At 39.6% G+C, this 17,667-nt stretch overlaps 1 protein-coding gene across 2 annotated transcripts in view; it reads left to right on the top strand.

Moving 5' to 3' along the window:
- The window catches only part of PIK3AP1 (phosphoinositide-3-kinase adaptor protein 1), a 145,969-nt gene that overhangs the window by 77,223 nt on the left and 51,079 nt on the right, over positions 1 to 17,667 (top strand). For both annotated transcript variants that reach the window (XM_051981765.1, XM_051981766.1), the window contains exons 3-8: positions 781 to 932; positions 2,076 to 2,220; positions 4,875 to 5,017; positions 5,135 to 5,267; positions 7,245 to 7,441; positions 9,742 to 9,931. In XM_051981765.1, coding sequence (XP_051837725.1) covers positions 781 to 932; positions 2,076 to 2,220; positions 4,875 to 5,017; positions 5,135 to 5,267; positions 7,245 to 7,441; positions 9,742 to 9,931 — 960 coding nt within the window. The remainder of the gene's footprint in view (positions 1 to 780; positions 933 to 2,075; positions 2,221 to 4,874; positions 5,018 to 5,134; positions 5,268 to 7,244; positions 7,442 to 9,741; positions 9,932 to 17,667) is intronic.

Genomic DNA, 17,667 nt, shown 5'->3' with positions numbered 1-17,667 from the left:
ATATCAGAAATGAGAACACATCTAGAGAATCAACATCCCTATAAATAGCCACTGGGAGATCTGCAGATAGTGCAGGGGCAGAGTGGTATATATCATCCTAGAGCTAGGTAAACAGAAACCAAGAGAGGTCCAGGGGCTGAAGAAATGGAAGCAAGGTGAAGAGAAAGAGGATGTGAGTTCCCAAAGACAGAACAAGCCTGGAGGCTGAAAGTCTCCATAGTCACTGGGAGATCTCTCTGCAGGTGTTGCAAGGGAGAATGGGATATAGAACTACATGGGCCAATAATTACAGTCAAGAGAAACACAGGAACTGAAGGAATAAGAGAACAGTGGCTTTCCATCAGGAGTTGGGAAAGCAATATTGATTCTGAGACCCTTTATGGTTCCAGCTTTAATAAATCTTATTTGCTTTTCCCAGGTGGATTCAATCTGAAAGCTGGCAGTGATGACTTTAGAATACATCTAGCACTGTGTATTTATTTCTCTGACTGAAGCATCTCCCCAGTATTTCCTTACAAAATTTGTTGTCTGCTGTGGTTCATATAAGCTCCTTGTAAATGAAAAGATCAGAAGAGACACTATTTGCAAAAGTGCTTACCTCAGTGCCTGCTACATATAGACACTTAAGAAATACATATTTCCTTTCTTCCCTGAGTCTTAGGGTAGTGTCTCACATATAGCAGGAGCGTAATAAATGTTTGTTGATTACTTACTTGATCAGCTTAGAAATGAGCTCTTAGCAAAGCTCCTCTCATGATCTACTATCTTTTTTGCCCACAGATTCTGGCTGTGATTCCATCACGGACACTGAGGCTGAAGACGAGAAGGTTCCTCTTCCATCTGAGAATATTTCCTTTTCTCAGAAGAACAATTCCCTGGAGGCCACACCGGAGAACCTGATGGTGGTGCAGCCAGACCGAATTCGTTGCGGGGTAAGGACCTTATCACATTCTGCTGAAAGTCTCAGGAAGGAATATTTTCCTTCTTAGCTAGCTAGCCCTTCACAGAGTCTTCATTCCAATGTGACTTTGAGAAAGGCGGTGGTAGAATGTTGTTTTCTCCCTTCCACTTTCTGGCTTCCATCAAGACCCAGGTCAAATCCCACTTTCTGCCAGAGGTATTTCTTGTTCTTCCTTCTACCTCCTCTTTGGATAGAGCCTTTCTTCTGAGATTGTTATGTCTACTGTATAGATAAATCAATTGATTGATTGACAGAAAGACAGGTGAATAGATTTATGGATAGATGGCAAACAGGTGACTGGTTGGATGGATGGATTGATAGATAAGAGAAATAGAATGTATAATTATTTATATATTATTTCCTCCAATGGATACATGGATGGATGGATGGCAGGCAGACAGGTGTATGAATGGATAGATCGATAAGATAAATAGACTATACATAGTTATTTTATGTTGTTTCCTCCGTTACAATGTAAATTCCTTTAAGGGCAGGGACCATGTTTTTGTCTGCTTTTATGTTCCCAGTGCCTAGCATGTAATACGTAAAATAGGTGATTTCTATTGATTAAATGATAAGATATAACTATGCTAGGGGTAAGGTGGCAGGCCTGAACCCCAGCCAGCAGGAGCAGGCCACTTTATTAGCAATAAAAGTTGACATTTGTACCTTCCTTAAGGCCCTGAGATAAAGGACTTTATGGAAAATGGTATACAATAAGCTAAGCAATAATTGTGACTATAGAATTTGCCTTATTAGGGCAGCACAGATTGAGAGAGTTGCTTACTTAGCAGTAAGAAATGAAGGAGATTTTGATATTTTGATGGAAAAACCCAGAAAACAAGAGTTCTCCCCAAGGGCTTATAGGACATGGATACTTACGAGGTACGGTTGTCTCCTGATATTACAAAAGAGGAAAATGAATTCCCATGTGAGAATCAACTTCTCCATAGCCAGTAACAGTAATCAGGACTAGAATCATGGAGGGCTACTTGGTGTAGGGCAACCTCTAGGTGGAGGCATCAGTACTGAGTAAACCAGCACATCCCCTGAACAGCTTTCTAATTGAAAAATGGTTAAGAAAACATGGTACATTTATTTGTCTTCCCCTTAGGTGAACACAACAGTGTATGTTATTGTGAAATGCAAGCTGGATAACCAAGTGAAGACAGAAGCTGAATTCTCTCCGAACAACTCCCCTGCAGTACGTGTGCTTGCCAAGCTGGAGAATGAATACACTCTTTCTGTAAAAGCCCCCAGTAAGTTGATCTTCTTTAACATTACCAATTTAAACTAATGTTCAGGAAGCAAGGTTCCACTAATTTTCTTCTCTCTTCCTTAATTCAGCAACTCAAGAATCTTATAATCAATGCTTGAGATGGTTAATTATTATTACTGATAATAAGAGCTAAACACACTGTATATACTGTTTAGCATTTTACAATTCAAGACAGTCCATTTCCGGTTTTTGCCTTTACACACGCTTTGTCTGAAACTCACGTTGGGAACACACTCGCCTCTTTACCTCTGCCTCTTAGAATCCTTGGTGTTCATCTAAACTCAGCCCATACAAAGTCTTTCCTGGGATTTCTCAGCTTATTAACCCCTTTTCTTCTAATATTCTGTATTCATTTTGTATTTATTTAGATTTTATTTTATATAGGGTTTCCCAAGAGCCCTAGTGCAACTATACTAAGTGACAGCAAAGAATTTTAAATGCCAAGCAGATGAGTTTGTATTTTGTTTTAGTGAAAATAGGGACCTCCTGGAGCAGGAGAATAGCCAGGCCTATTTTTTTTTGGGGGGGGGGGTGGCGAGTAGGAATATCACTTTAGCTCCAACTGCAGTAACACTAAGGCATATCATGTATGTATACATTGTTTTCTCTCCCTCCTGACAGAAGGTAATCTACTTGAGGGCAGGAACTCTTATGTTTTAAATCAAAGTCTTTAGTACAGAGGATGTATTTTATAAAGACTTATTGAATTGATGGATGAATCAAGAAACAAATGAATAAATGAACCAAAGAGTTAAACTTCACAACAACCTAGTGAGATTAATAATGATGATGTGTTTATAGATTCTTTTAAGGTTTACAAATTATTTTCTATATAAAACCCTATAAGAAAGTAAGTGATCCTTAGCATCATCCTGTTTTATGAATTGAGCAAATCGGAGCCCAGTTAATTTACATGGCATCTATACAGATATTACAGGTAGCATCAGCTGAAACTTAAAACTGGGTTTCCTGATGCCAGGACCATACTTTTTCTACCTCTTCTCAGGGTTGGTATTATTAGTCCTATTTTACCCGGGAGGAAACTGAGGCTTAGTAAGGTTAAATGATCTGACCTAGAAAGTGACCCAAAAGAAGGAGTAGGTATCAAATCAGATTCCTGATCCTGAGTTCTGGCACCTTGGTATCTTAAAGGAAAAGGAAGTTCGGATCCCCCCAAAAAATAGCTTTAGAAATGATCTTGTAGTTTTAAAAAAGCCCTCTGTAACTTCAGTCTGTAGTGTTAGAAAACCAGCTAGTGGGTGTGCTGATAAATGTTTTAACAGCTGGCTCTCTGAGGGGAAACAGGGTACACATGACGCAATTCAAAGTTTAACCTGTATTATTCACATGTTGTCTATCACTTTCATACATCATTCTAGACAATCAACAAAAGAATAAATCAAACTCTGATTTGTATCCTTTTTTTTTTTTTTTTTTTTTTTTGGAAATTTAACAAACAGTTCTCTTGAACTGGTATGAACAGCACACCCAATTCCATCCTTTGAATTGGCCCATGTGGCATATGATAATGGCAAGGAGGATGAATTGGCAAAGCCCATTTTAGGTAGTACAAACCCATCTAGGAGGATCAGCCTGAGGGACAGTATGGCATCCTACTGCATGTGGAGTCAGGAGGTCCTTGAGCCTGCCTCTGACACTAACAATGTGATCATGGGCACATTCTCTGAGCCTGTTTCCTCGTCTGTAAAACTTGGATAATAATAAAATAACTACCTAATAAGAGTGGTTATATGGATCAGAAAAGAGCATCATGTAAAGTATTTTGTCAAATGCAGCTTGGAGGCACAGAGTCCTGGAGTTTAAATATAGACTCAGATTTTTTAAAATTTTTATTTATTTATTTTTTCTGAGGCAATTGGGGTTAACTAGCTTGCCTAGGGTCACACATCTAGGAAGTGTTAAGTATCTGAGGGCACATTTGAACTCAGGTCCTCCTAACTTCAGGGCTGGTGCTCTATCCACTGCATCATCTAGCTGCTCCCAGATCAGATTCTTATTGTGTGATCCTAGGCAAGTCACTTAACTATGGTCTACCTCAGTTTCCTCATCTATAAAGTGGAGATTATGTTATCACCTACTTCCCAAAGTTGTTGTAAGGATCAAATGAGATAATATTTATAAAGCACTTAGCACAGTGCTTGATGCATAGTGATAGGTGCTTTATAAATATCTATTCCCTTTTTTGGTCCCAACATAATATTGTATAATAGAAATGTCAGATATTATATTATTTAGACAGAGGGGCTGTATTCTTTTAGAAGAAGTAGTACTTAACACTATAAAACTTAGTTATCTAGGGTTTGTTTTTTTTCCTTTCTCTTGCCAGCAACCCAACTTTCTTTCCTAATGAATTTTAACTAGTGACTTAGCTGTGAGTTTCAGTGAGTTCCTGCATCTTCAAACCCCAAGAACAAAACTAGCAATGAGCTTTTCCTGTGTGAGCAAAAACTGCTTGTCTCTATTCCCATCACCTCCCAAATTCTCCTTGCAGCTCCAAGCTCATTTCTAAAACCTCAACCCTGAGCTTAGATGCTGAACTCCAGCTGCTAGACACATTACATAGATCTGACATAGATCACTCCCGTTTCATTGATGTCTTTCTTTTTTGCTTAGACTTATCTTCAGGAGATGTTTATCTGAAGGTTTATTCAGGTGACCTCATGGTATGTGAAGCAACTGTCTGCTATTATACTGACATGGAAGAAATTGAGAACTTACTGGCTAGTGCAGCCAATCCCGTGGAGTTCATGTGCCAGGTATAGTTCAGACAAAATTAAACTTTCAGGGGTGAAGGAGCTCATTAGCAAATGTTCCCTGTTTGATGGGTCAGTGAGACCTCCAAGCTGATTGTCTTCACTTCTCTGTGTGTTCAGGCTTTTAAAATTGTGCCCTACAACATCGAGACCCTTGACAAACTTCTAACTGAATCTCTCAAGAAAAATATTCCTGCAAGTGGACTGCATCTGTTTGGGATCAACCAACTGGAAGAAGAGGATATGATGATCAGTAAGTATATAAATGAACCCCAGAGAACCAAGGTCATGCAAACTCTAATCTTGAATCTGTGTGCTTATCTGTAAAATGGGGCTAATGATAGCACAGTCATTGTGAAGATCAAATGAGAGAATAGTTGTAGTAAGCACTATATAAATGTTATTTATCATTATTATCATTTTAGTTCTTTAACATAAAATTATGATTCTCATGAGAGAAAATGTGGCATAGTAAACAAAAAGCTGGTTTTGAAGCCCCAAAGATTTGGATTCAGTTTCAACCTCTGACTCATATTTGACTGTGTGACCTTAAGCAAGCATTTAATCTCTAGTGCTTTAGGCCCTAGCTTCTTAAATTGTGAGTTTTGACCCAACATGGGATCCCATAGCTGAATACTGAGGTTGCAAAATTGATTCATTCTCAGTAAATATTTGATTTGTATACCTATTTTATATACCCAGAGTCATGTAAAAATTTCTCAGATGAAAAGTCACAAGTGAAAAAAGTTTTAAGAAGACCTGTAACTCCTGAAGACTACAAAAGACACAAAGTTGTCAGTATGCATTAGGAGAGTAAATTTCTTCAGTCAAAAGTCCCTATACCAATGAAGTCACACATCTAGTCCCTGGCTTTTAAACTTATAAAATCTTGTAAACTCATAGATTATTTGAAAGGACTTTTATAGATCTCATTAACTCTATTATTAATGAGAAAACTGAGGCCTAAAACTGGGTTAAAATGACAAAAAATGAGCCAAATTGCTAATTCAATGGTTTTTAATGAGGTTCATGCAGGTGATGTTCTTGGTGAGCCTAATTGCTAATTCAGTATTTCTTTCTGTAATGGGATTCATGCAGTGGTGTTCTTGGTAAATATTTAACAACTGGCTCCCTGGCTGAGAAAATGCATGCAGTGCACACTTTTGGGTTTCATCTGCAGAAACAGCATTTTCCTTGTCATATTTGCAAGTTGAGACACTCAGCAAAATAATAAATCGAGCCCTAATGTGTAGCATTTGCTGATTTCCAAAGTGTAAATATTCTCACTAAAAATTTAACAACCAATTTTCATGATCTAATTAGATCACATGATCCAATATGTGATGGCTCCAACAAACCCCAGGGTTCATGGTATAACCATGAATAATATTGAGCATATTTTCAGGAACTTTACCCACGATGGTTATTATATTATAATTTTATTATATTGTAAAGGATCCCAGAACTGGAAGGACCTTAAATTTGTAGTCAGTCCATGCCCAGGGAGGTGATGTGATTTGCCCAGAACTACATGTATGATAAGTTATAGATTAAGGATTCAGTTCCTTTGCCTCTAAATCTAGGACTTTCCCCACTATCCATTTTGGCTGTATATTAATGAACATTGACTCATTCATTCCCATGGTGTTCCTTTGCGGAAAAGGCCATCTCTGTTTCGCAATATGAGGGAATTAAATGAAATACTCAGCGTCAGACTTATGTACAATATACAACTAGGTAGAAAAACTAGGAGGCTGACTTCTGGTATTTAATCCATTACATATCACAGTTTTGAAGCTCACTGAAATTTCCAAATAGCACAGTATCTTATTCCTAATGATCTCTATAATTGTATTATTTCCGGGAGGCAGTGTAGTATTCTGGAAGGATTGTTGAACTTGGAATCATAAGACTTCAGTTCAAAATGAAGGTCCCTTCCAGCACAAGGTTCCTGGTTTCCAAAATCTCTTTAGAATTCTGGTTCCTTTTAAGTTAACATTATTTCCCCTGCCAGCCAAGACTATAGTTCCCCAGCAGTGACTCTGCATTCATGGCAAAAAACTATCTCATCTTTCCCCTTGTGAGCTCTGACCAAAAAGCATGAGCAGGTACTGACGGCGTCCCTCCCATGTTCCTCGGCTGGTACCATTATCTTACCTTCGGCATTCAACAGGAAGGTCCGGTGCTGTTACAGTCATCTCTTAGGCTGTCTTCTTCAATGTTTCTTCAGCTCAGCGGGATGAGGAGCTGCCCACCTTGCTTCATTTTGCTGCCAAGTATGGACTGAAAAATCTCACAGCCCTGCTGCTGACCTGCCCTGGAGCTTTGCAAGCCTACAGTGTGGCCAACAAGCACGGTCACTACCCCAACACCATTGCTGAAAAGTATGGTTACAAGGACCTGCGGCAGTTCATTGATGAATATGTGGTAAGGCTGGGTTAGGGCATGGGCTTGGAGTTCAGAAGTATGGAGGAAAATGTTCATAAGCTTGCTCCCTTACTTACAATCATGGGAAACCAGTGGAGTGGAGTGTGATGGTCCAGGAATCAAATCAAATCAAAATCTGGTTGATACTGAATTCCTGTATGACCCTGGACAAATCACTTAATACAAGTAATTTAACAAGAAGTTATCTTGGGGCAGCGAGGTGACACAGTGGACAGAGCATTGGAGGGTCCAGGCCAAGAGGCCATGAGTCTAAATCCAGCCTCAAACACATGATGCTTTCTAGCTGTAAGACCCTGGGCAGGTCATTTAACCATGATTGCCTCAGTTTCCTCATCTATAAAATGATCTGAAGAAGAAAATGGCAAAAACCACTCCTGCGTCTTTGCCAAGAAAACCCCAAATGGGGTCACAACTGAAAAACTGAAGAAAGGTTGGCAAACCACTTTACTAGTTTCACTACAACCCTATGAGGTATGTACTACTATCAATTCCCTTTTTACAGATGAAGAAATTAAGGTTCAGAGAGTCTAGGTGACTTGCCCCGAGTTACCAGCTAGCAAGTGTCTGAGGCTGGATTTGAACTCCTCATCCTTCCTGACTTCAAGGTTAGCTCCTTTTCCATGATGTCACCTGGCCTCCAATTATAGGAACTCCTTCTGAATTATTGGGCAGCCCAAGTAAATTAACGTGCTTAAAGTGCTTTGCAAAGTTTAAAGCTCTATATTAAACTCTTTATCATTATCGATTTAGCACCATCATTAACTAAGGGTCTCTTTTGCATAACCTAATATATAAGACTTAAGTGTAGCACTGATGGGTATCTTTTTGAGATGTGCTGAACACAAGGTCTTTGTCTTTTAATAGCATGAACCAATATCAAAGCCTCTGTGTTCTCTGACTCTTTTCCACAGATAATCCTCTCTTAAGTCAGGTATTCTTGTTTGCCTTCCTTCTCCCCAGCACTTAGCACAATGCCTGGCACGTAGTGCTTAATAAATGCTAATTGATAACCTAACTGATAATTGGTTTCTTGTGTGAGAGCATGCGTATATGTTTATGCATGCTGACTATATACCTAGTAGTTGTGTCTAGGACTGAGCAGATATATGTTGCCTGGGTGCCTTCCACTAATTTATACATGAGCATAAAGATATACAGAAAGCTGTTTTTTTAGTAAGATGAATTTCTTTCATTTATTTCTGCATAAGAGTGAATTTAAAGATGTCCTTTGAATTTACAATGAATTTAAATTCGACCCTTTCATTCCTTCAACTAAGTAGAAGCCTCAACTCAGTTTCTCATCATTTTTTTTTTTTCTGGGACAGTTGCAGCCTCTTTCCTGGAGCTTCCTTCAGGCCAACTGGTCCTCCATTTAATACAACTTCAGGGCTGCCTTTAAAAACCTGCTTGCCTATACACTGTCTCTACCTTCCTAAGGATTTTGCAAGGATCCTTTGCTAATAGAGCAAATCCAAATTCTCCTCTTCAAACATTTGACCACCATCCCCAAGTACTTGGAAACAGAGTCAGTATCATTTTCAAATTAATCACTGTGCATAGTGGGAAAGCAGCCATTTTTCTAGCTAAAAAAAATTGGTTCTAGTCCTGGTTCATGGTTTGATCCCATGCAAGTCATACTATCTTTCTCTCCTGCTCTTTCAACAATCCCTTTCACTTCCCCTCTTCTCCATCTCCATACATCACATTTATTTTAAAACTTATATGTACACACATTTTCTTTGTATATGTCCATCAAGCAATAAACGTTTATTAAGAGCCTATTATGTGTCAGAGAGAACAGCTTGCTAGGTCTAAAGTCAGAAAAACTCATCTTTCTGAGTTCAAACTACTTAACTCTATTAGCTTCCGTTTCCTCATCTAATGAACTAGAGAAGGAAATAGCAAACCATTCAGGGTCTTTGCTAAGAAAACCTCAAATGGGTCATGGACAATAAGGCACTAGTAAAACAACTGAATAACAGTAACGCCACATGATATGGTAGAGTGCCTGGTACAGAATAGGCAATTAATGTCTAAGGAATTGAATTGTTGAGCCAAAGCCTAAGCCCGAAGAACAATTAAGCCAATCTCTGTATTGCCTAGTGAGTGTTGGTTTGATGGCTCTCCAAGAGTCTTGCTCTATCACATTTCTTCCATCCCATAATTCCTTCCCACTTTGGAGCCAGCCAATAGTCATAGCCACTATCAAGCAGCCTTTTCCAGAGCACCATTCCATCTTAAGCTGGGCCTGATGGGTAGGTACTGTCGCTTTTTTTCAGGAAACTGTGGACATGCTGAAGAGTCACATTAAGGAAGAGTTAATGCAAGGGGAGGAAGACAAATCCGTGTATGAGTCAATGGCCCACCTTTCCACAGACTTGCTAATGAAATGTTCCCTCAATCCCGGCTGCGATGAGGAGCTGTACGAGTCCATGGCTACTCTCTCCACAGCATCCACTGAGGATCTTTGTAAGTAGCCGAATGAGAAGGCAACCCACTTCTGTTTTTCTGACAGAAAGAGGATTTCCTCTGTTGGAGGTGGGCAGAACCCTGCTAATCACCCCACGGAGGCACAGATCCTGTTTGACCTAAAGCTTTGTAGTTATAAGAGCTGAGTAAGTGAAGAATATGCTGTCATGGGCAGATTTCTCCCGACTTCCCCTGGGTCATTAACCATTCTTTGAGTGGATGGCAGGAAACTGAAGTTTACAATACCCCTGAGTCTTCTTAATGGAATTGTTAGACACTGTTTATATATTCATTTCTTTGAGCTGAACCAGAGGTCCATAGGCTTCATCAAGCAACCAAAGAGGGCCAAGATACAAAAAAGGTTATGTACCCCCGTCCTAAGATTTAAGAACCCCATCAGATTTCTCATGACAAAATAGTCCTTCCTCCCAGGCACTAGTTTCTTGAGAAATAAAGACCTGACTGCACAGTTCCCTGGGCAATATAGATTTGCCATTGTCTGATCCAATATCATCTATAAAACACTTTGAAAACTTAGGTGTAAACCATCATTGTTTGTAATTTAGGATTTGTAAATAAGGGCATGCTGGTAAATGTTTAACAACTGGCTCTCTGAGGGGAGTATGCAATTTTAAGTTTAATCTGCATTATAAACATTTTCAGGGCAGCAAGGTGACCCAGTGAATAGAGTACTGGGTGGGTCTAGAGTCAGGAGGATTCATTTCCCTGAGTTTAAATCCAGCCTCAGACACTTAATAGCTGTGGGATCCTGGGCAAGTCACTTAACCCTGTTTACCCCCGTTTCCTTCCTCATGATCTGGAGAAGGAAATGGCCAAGAAAATCCCAAAGAGATTCACAGAATGTCTGTCATGACTGAACAAACACTATTAATATTTTCACCATCACTTAAATCTGGACAATCAACCGAATGCCAAATTTGAACCTTGATTTGTAACATTTAATGATTCCTAAGTGTAAATGTTCACTGGGGAAATTTTAACAACTGGCTCCTGAACATGCTTCTTTATAAGCCTGGTGGTTGCCACTAACTCTCATACCATCATACCTGGGGAATGAAGCTGGAGGACTTCTAGGGCCCGGCTCTGGGCATCCTGGGAACCTGGGCAAGAAAATCTCAGTCATTCTGGAACCTAGGTCATTCCTCTGTCAAATGGGGATTTTGACTACAGATGATCTTTGAATCAAGCTGTCAGAGTCTGTGTACGGAGTCTTACAGACTTTATATCTATCTATCTACATATGTGCATACATATATTTATGTATATAATTATATAACACTGATTTTAGTTAATTCTGGAAATTCAGCTTCCAAAGGTATTTATTCACATTTTTCTAAGGCGGGGAGGGGAGGGAGCAGTTTCCCTTGAAGTTCAGCTGTGCTTCCACCAGGTGGCGGTGGTGTGTGTATATCTCTGTCACAAATTTCTATACTATTATTTAATTTTAAAATAATCTCCATTAAAACTGCATACTTCTGCTGTTTTAAAAAAAAGCACTGAAACATATGCTTTTTATAGCAAATATTTACCACAAATTACTCCATCATGAGTCTTCATTGTCGTTTAACAGTTATCATTTATTGTTAAATGCACCCAACTCTAACCCTAACTAACCCTCCCGACTCCTGACTCCCGACTCTAACCCTAAGCCAACCCTAAATGGCCCCTGCCTCGCGCCTCCCGCCTCCCGACCTCCCGATTCCTGATTGTAACTGATTAAAAAGAAATGTCTTTAAAGATAAAGCCAGAGGTTAAAGGAGACCTATGAGGCAGCAGCGAGGAGAGGTACAGGCAGGAAGGAAGCTTGTGCAAAGGCTCCCAGACGGAGTGACTTCTGCGGGCACGGCCGGTAAGCCAATTTGGCTGGAAGATCAATAGGAAAAAATATAACGTCCCCCAAACCTGGAGAGGTTTGAGCCTAACCTCGGGCCAGATTGTCAAAGGCTTAGAAAATCAAACGGAGGAACTTGTATCTATTCTAGAGGTTAAGAGGGAGCCCTTGGTGCTTCTTGAGCAAAGGAGTGACGTGGCTAGATTGGCACATGGGGAGGGTCAATTCGGCCGCTGAGTGAAGGGTAGATCGGAGAGGGGAGAGATTGGAGGCAGTGAGGATGTTACAACACTCCAGGGGAGGAGAGCCCACAAGAGATGGTCGTCATTAAGTAGTACTGAAGGTGGACGTAGATTAGCGATGTCCGTGAGGTACAATCATCAAGACTTTGCTACTTACAGCACATGTAGGGTGAAGGAAACCTGAGGGGTCAAGGACACAACCTGGGTGACTGGACTGGGCCAGTGTCTTTCACAGAAATAGGAAAAATGGGCGGATAGAGGTCCAAGAGGAGTTCCAGAAATCCTTTAAGAGCATTTTTGTTGGGATAATTGGATAGCCTCCCATGGTAACTACTTTGAAAGGACAGCTGATGCTGATGAAGGGACTCCTACATTCTGAATGGCATTAGGACTCTGGGTGTTGACATAAGCCTCTCTGCTGTATGAGGAAGTGTGGGGCATTCATCATCAAGCAAATATTTGCAGTCATTCGTCACCTAACATTATTTGGTCCTGAGAAAACATTGTTAGGTGAAACTATCCATGGGGGAAGGGAAAGAAGGAAGAAATGTGTTTAGTTTTACAGTGGCAATATTATAAATGGCTGTGGCTTGAATGTCATCATGGGGGTATTTGGTGTTATCAATGCCGTTGTTGATAAAATGAACGTTTTATCAATGTTTCAATGCTGAAAAGTTAAAGCGACCTACTCTGGAATATGCCTCGGTCTCTCTCTACCATGGCAAGTCAAAATAATCCATTGCCACTTGGCAAAGGGCACCAGCCCTATTTGAAGCAAGAAGGCCAGACAGACATACATAGGCTCCTACCTACTTCTTTAGGACTATTCCCTTCATCTTTTATTATCTCCTTCACATGCTCCAGTCAAAGTAGAACAAACTTCCTATCTCATCCTTATCTTCAGTTTTATTTCCAGTTGGTTACTCATACCACCCTCTAGAGCTGGAATGAACTCCTCCCCCTCTTCCCTCCATGCAGTCTCTGTTGACATCAATTGCTTCATTCTTCTATGAAACTTTCCCTGATTCTCCCACTCTTCCAATTAAGCCTCTAAAAGCAATTTCTTCCTCGTAAACTCTATATTTGTACTTTGCCCAGAGTATTTTTGTGTACACATTCCTTCTCTTCCTGCCTCTTTGATTGCAATTCCTTGAAGGCAAGGACTGTACAGCATCTCTCTCTGTGATCCCCTGGCCTGACCTGGTGCAGTGTTCCACAAGAGCAGGAACTTGATAAACACTTATTAAAGTGTGTGATGTTCCCGAGATGTCCTTTTCAAGAGTGTGGTTCTGAGGTATTTTTCCCAGTGACTTCATGCCAGTTAAATAGATCTGTCTTTCCTCTTCTACAAGGAACAAGAAGGAAAAGCATACTAGGGGAGCTCTTCCCTGGGGACTCAAAGTCCCTGTGAGAAATACACATAAGAAAGGGAATGATTGTACAGCCTCCCAAGCAACTACTGTAAAGGGGAGAGTACTCTGGTTTTTGGTAAATTCTGGCACCTAGTTAAAAAACACTGGACTGATGTCCAGGAGAACCAGGTTTTAGTCCCGGTTCTGCCACTGGCCATTTGAATGACTTGGACAGATTATTTAATTTTCCAGAGTTTCATTATCTCCCTTGTCAAAATAGAGGTAAAAATGCTTGGAATACTTCCATTACAGGATAATTGTGAGGGAATTGTTTGATAAACTGTAAAGCTCAGTAGAATTGTGACTGGTTATGATCATAGGGGTCTGCCCTCTTTACTAGACCCTTGTATTTAATTATAAAAACCAAAATGAACAAGCTGTTCCAGACCCTTCCTATCTTAGCCCTGTTCCAATCCTCACAAATAATTTTATTTAAATTCACTTAAAATGTTGAAATTCATTTAGGGATCCTAGGACCTAGGCTCCCAAAATCTAGAATTAGAAGGAAACTTCAAAACCATTGAGTCCAATCTCTTCATTTTATAGATAATGAACCGGAAGCCCAGAACAGAAGTCTAGCTACTTGTAGCTCAAAGTTAGTTCCTAAGGGTGAGATCTGCTGTTGGAATCCAGGGCACTCCCCTCCCTCCCTTTAGCCATGTTTAAGTGGCTAACTGGACAGCTGAGTAACAACAAAAAGCTGACTGACCAGTTTCTCTAAGTAACTGACTAATCATATAATGGAAGGAGCATTGGCTTTTGAGTCAAAACAATTGCTTTTCTCCCTGGGTCTCATTTTCCTCATCTATAAATTTTCTATATAAAAAAGTTGGATTAATGATTAGTCCTGGTAAATGTTTTTAATGATGGGCTCTTTGGGGAGGGAAAAAATTATTTGCACACACATACATGCACACACATATATATGTGAGCTATATTTTTAAGTTTAATTTGCATTATTTTTCTTAAGTTAAATAAATACTAAACCAAAATCCTAATTGGTAGCACTTGATTTCTGATAAGCAAATGCTCACACTTATACTGAGTGAGACTGAGGATTTTGCACCACCCTGCCTCACTTAAATCCAATTTAGGAACAGATCGACATCACCCTGAAATCATTAGTCTTCTTTTAGAATGAAGGATGAACAACAATAGCTGATTAGCTATATCTAACTTTATGATTCCTAATTTTTTTTTAACAAATTATCTCAGAAAAATTTATAGGGTCACAACGATGTAGGATGTTAGATTTGAAAAGTACTTTAGAATTCATCTCCTCCAACTCCTCTCATTTTACAAATGAGGAAACAGGGCCAAATGGTGAAATAAGCCAATTAAAGTTTCAGAGGTGGCTAGTGGCAGGATTAGGCCTTACAGTATGCATTGGAACCTTGAATAGGATTCTTTCCTCCCCAAATACCAAGTTTCAAGTGACCCCCATCATAGAGAATGCTGAACAGAAAGTCAAGATTGCTTCATTATATGACTTCCCCATATCTAGTCCCAGTTTATTCTCATCTGTTTTGCATATCAGTGTTCCCATGGAGCTGCTGGCATGTGTGACATAAAATACCAGAGCGCAACTTCTGTTTTCTCTAGCAGAGCAGGGTGTCAGTGAGGTCAGCCACAGACAAAGTTGGGAAGCAAAGGACTTGGTTTGGTATTCCCAGACTCCCCTTCTGGACTTTTCCTTCCCATCATTGGCACCTCATTTTCTTATTTAAGGCACTAATTGTTCTTTATGTATAGCCCCTTTTTTCTATTAAAACTGGGGAAAGCTCTTGGGTCTTGTCATTTACACTTTAGTATGAATGAGTTTCCATCCTTGTTGTTGCTTCCAGGCATATATTTTCTTTTAAGCCCTCTTTCTAAATTGTTGGAACAGAAATAGATGGGAAGATATTTTGGAATTAGAGAGTCATATTGTCTAAAACCATACTATTCCTGCTCCTTGGCAGTGGTCCTGAATGGAAATTAATTTTAAGTTTATATTCTGGTAGATCTAGGGGGGGGGAAGGAAGGTGGTCAGTAAAGAAAACATCCTGTCACACACAAGAACCCCCACCTGCTTCTTTAGCGTGACTTTCTGGGGCCTGGCTCAGATGTGGCTGTAGGAATCCTATTCCAAAGAATTCCAGGAGTGGAGAGACCTATATCTGGGCAGAAGTGTATCCTTGCAACTGAAACCCCAGGGCCTGGATCCCCATCCTATCTGAGTGTAAGTTCACCAGTCCCTGGCTTCATCCCTCCCTGCGGTGCTGTTGGTATCTTTCCTCCTCTCCTTCTCACAAGACATCCAGACTTGGGCAGGAATTCACAATCCGTTTTCCTTGTGTCCTTTTGGTTTTTTCCCAATGTACCCAATGCTGTTCATTTAATAAAGTATTTGTTGAGTTAAGTACAATATTACAGAATCACAGTGTTAGAGAAAGCAGCAAACGTGGCAATTATAGAAAGGAGAGGTTTAAAAAAAATCAAATGAACAATGTACTTTTTCTCCTAAGGCTTTTAATCTTTTGGGGTATCATGGATACTTTTGGCAGTCTAGAGAAGCTTAGGGGGGAGCCTTCCATCAGAATCATGTTTTTAAATGCAATAAATAAAAAATACAGGATTACAAAAGAAACCAATTATATTGAAGCAGAGAAAGACAGAGAGAGAGACCGACAGGGACAGATAGATAGAAAATATATATTTAACTATTTATTTAATTTCTTAACCAAATTCATAGACCCTCCCCCCGAAATTTATCTATAGCCTTTTGGGTTCCCAGGGACTAAAAACACCCTTTCCTAGGATATTAGTGGGTACAGAAAACTTGAAAAACATATGATTCCTTTGTTATTGTCTTCAGTAAGTCCTCTGCTTTTTCTTATCCACTGTTCCCAGGCATTTCCCATCCCTTGAGCAAAGAGTCTGCTTTTATTTAATGGCTACTCTGGGGGGTATCTTTACTTACTATAAATATTCCAAACTGCAGGCTTTTATTTCTTCCCCAGGTAGATTAAGGGGAAGTACAAAACTGCAAGAAATAGCTCCAGTTGGAAGCCATGAGATGAATCTGAAGCTGAACAAAGAAGCCTTTGTATTAAGGCAAAATGACCTTTGAATACTGCTTACTTTCATAAGCTTAGGGAGAATACCTGTTGTAGAACAGGAATAAATTGACAAGAAAAACGGGGATTGGGAGAAGGATTTTCTGACAATGTGTGAGATTCTAATGACAAATGATAAAAATTGGGCTGTACTTAAAGAAGGATCCAAATAAGCAAGTGTAAAGAGTAGTCTCAATAATGTGTGTGGGGGTGTGTGAGTGTGTGAGGGTTGGGCACAAAACTGTTTGCTTAACTATTATTAAATCTAAATCCTGTGAAACTAAAATAGCAGATGATGAACAACAGCAGGATTTTCCTTCCTAACTACTTTAGGAGGAGAAGTCAGTGGAATGAATGTTAGATCTGAATTTGGCAAGATCTGAGTTTAAATCCTGTTCCAGACACTAATTAGCTATGTAACTCTGGACAAATCACTTTGATGAGGTTGGTACCGAATGATGAGATTGAGGTAACAATTCCTAGTCTGAAATATGAGGCACAAGACACAAGATACATATGAAGAATTCCCAATGGTGTTCTCTTTGCCAAAAGATACCTTTATTGATGAGAAGAGGTCAAAAGGACAAAATAAAGAGATAAAATAGACACTAGAAATGGTAAATATGAAAATAGATTTGGGAGAGCACATAGTTAGCAAGGAAGGGGGATTACATCATTGATTGGCAGATGAACCCTAAAAGGGATTAAGCAAAGATGACATAGGCCATGGACAGATTTATAGGGGAAATTTAACCTTGAGGGTTTGACATCATAACTTGGCTTTCTGATGGGATAAAGTAAGATGGGAGTTTCCCAAGATCTCCACTGGGGTGACTATAAGGTTCAGCTGATCCTTATCAATGCCCTTTCCTGCTTGCCTTACGAAGTATTATAATCTTATCAGTACTTCAAGCTTTCTCCGCCCACCTCACTTAGATAGCTAGCCCTCACCAACTTGATCCCGCAAAAACCTTAGTTAGTCATCTATAAAATGGGGATAATAATATTTCTTCTCAAGGTTATTATGAGAATGAAATGAGATAACATAGAAAATGTCTTGCAAACCTTAAAACATAATACATACTTGTTATTCTTGTTATCACTTGAAGTAGCTTAATTGTGAAAATCACAA

The sequence above is a fragment of the Antechinus flavipes genome, chromosome 2 (genome assembly GCF_016432865.1).
Source record: "Antechinus flavipes isolate AdamAnt ecotype Samford, QLD, Australia chromosome 2, AdamAnt_v2, whole genome shotgun sequence".
NCBI classification, from domain to species: Eukaryota; Metazoa; Chordata; class Mammalia; order Dasyuromorphia; family Dasyuridae; genus Antechinus; species Antechinus flavipes.
Note: the sequence above shows the minus strand (reverse complement) of the source record. Positions and strands in the feature narration are given on the sequence as shown.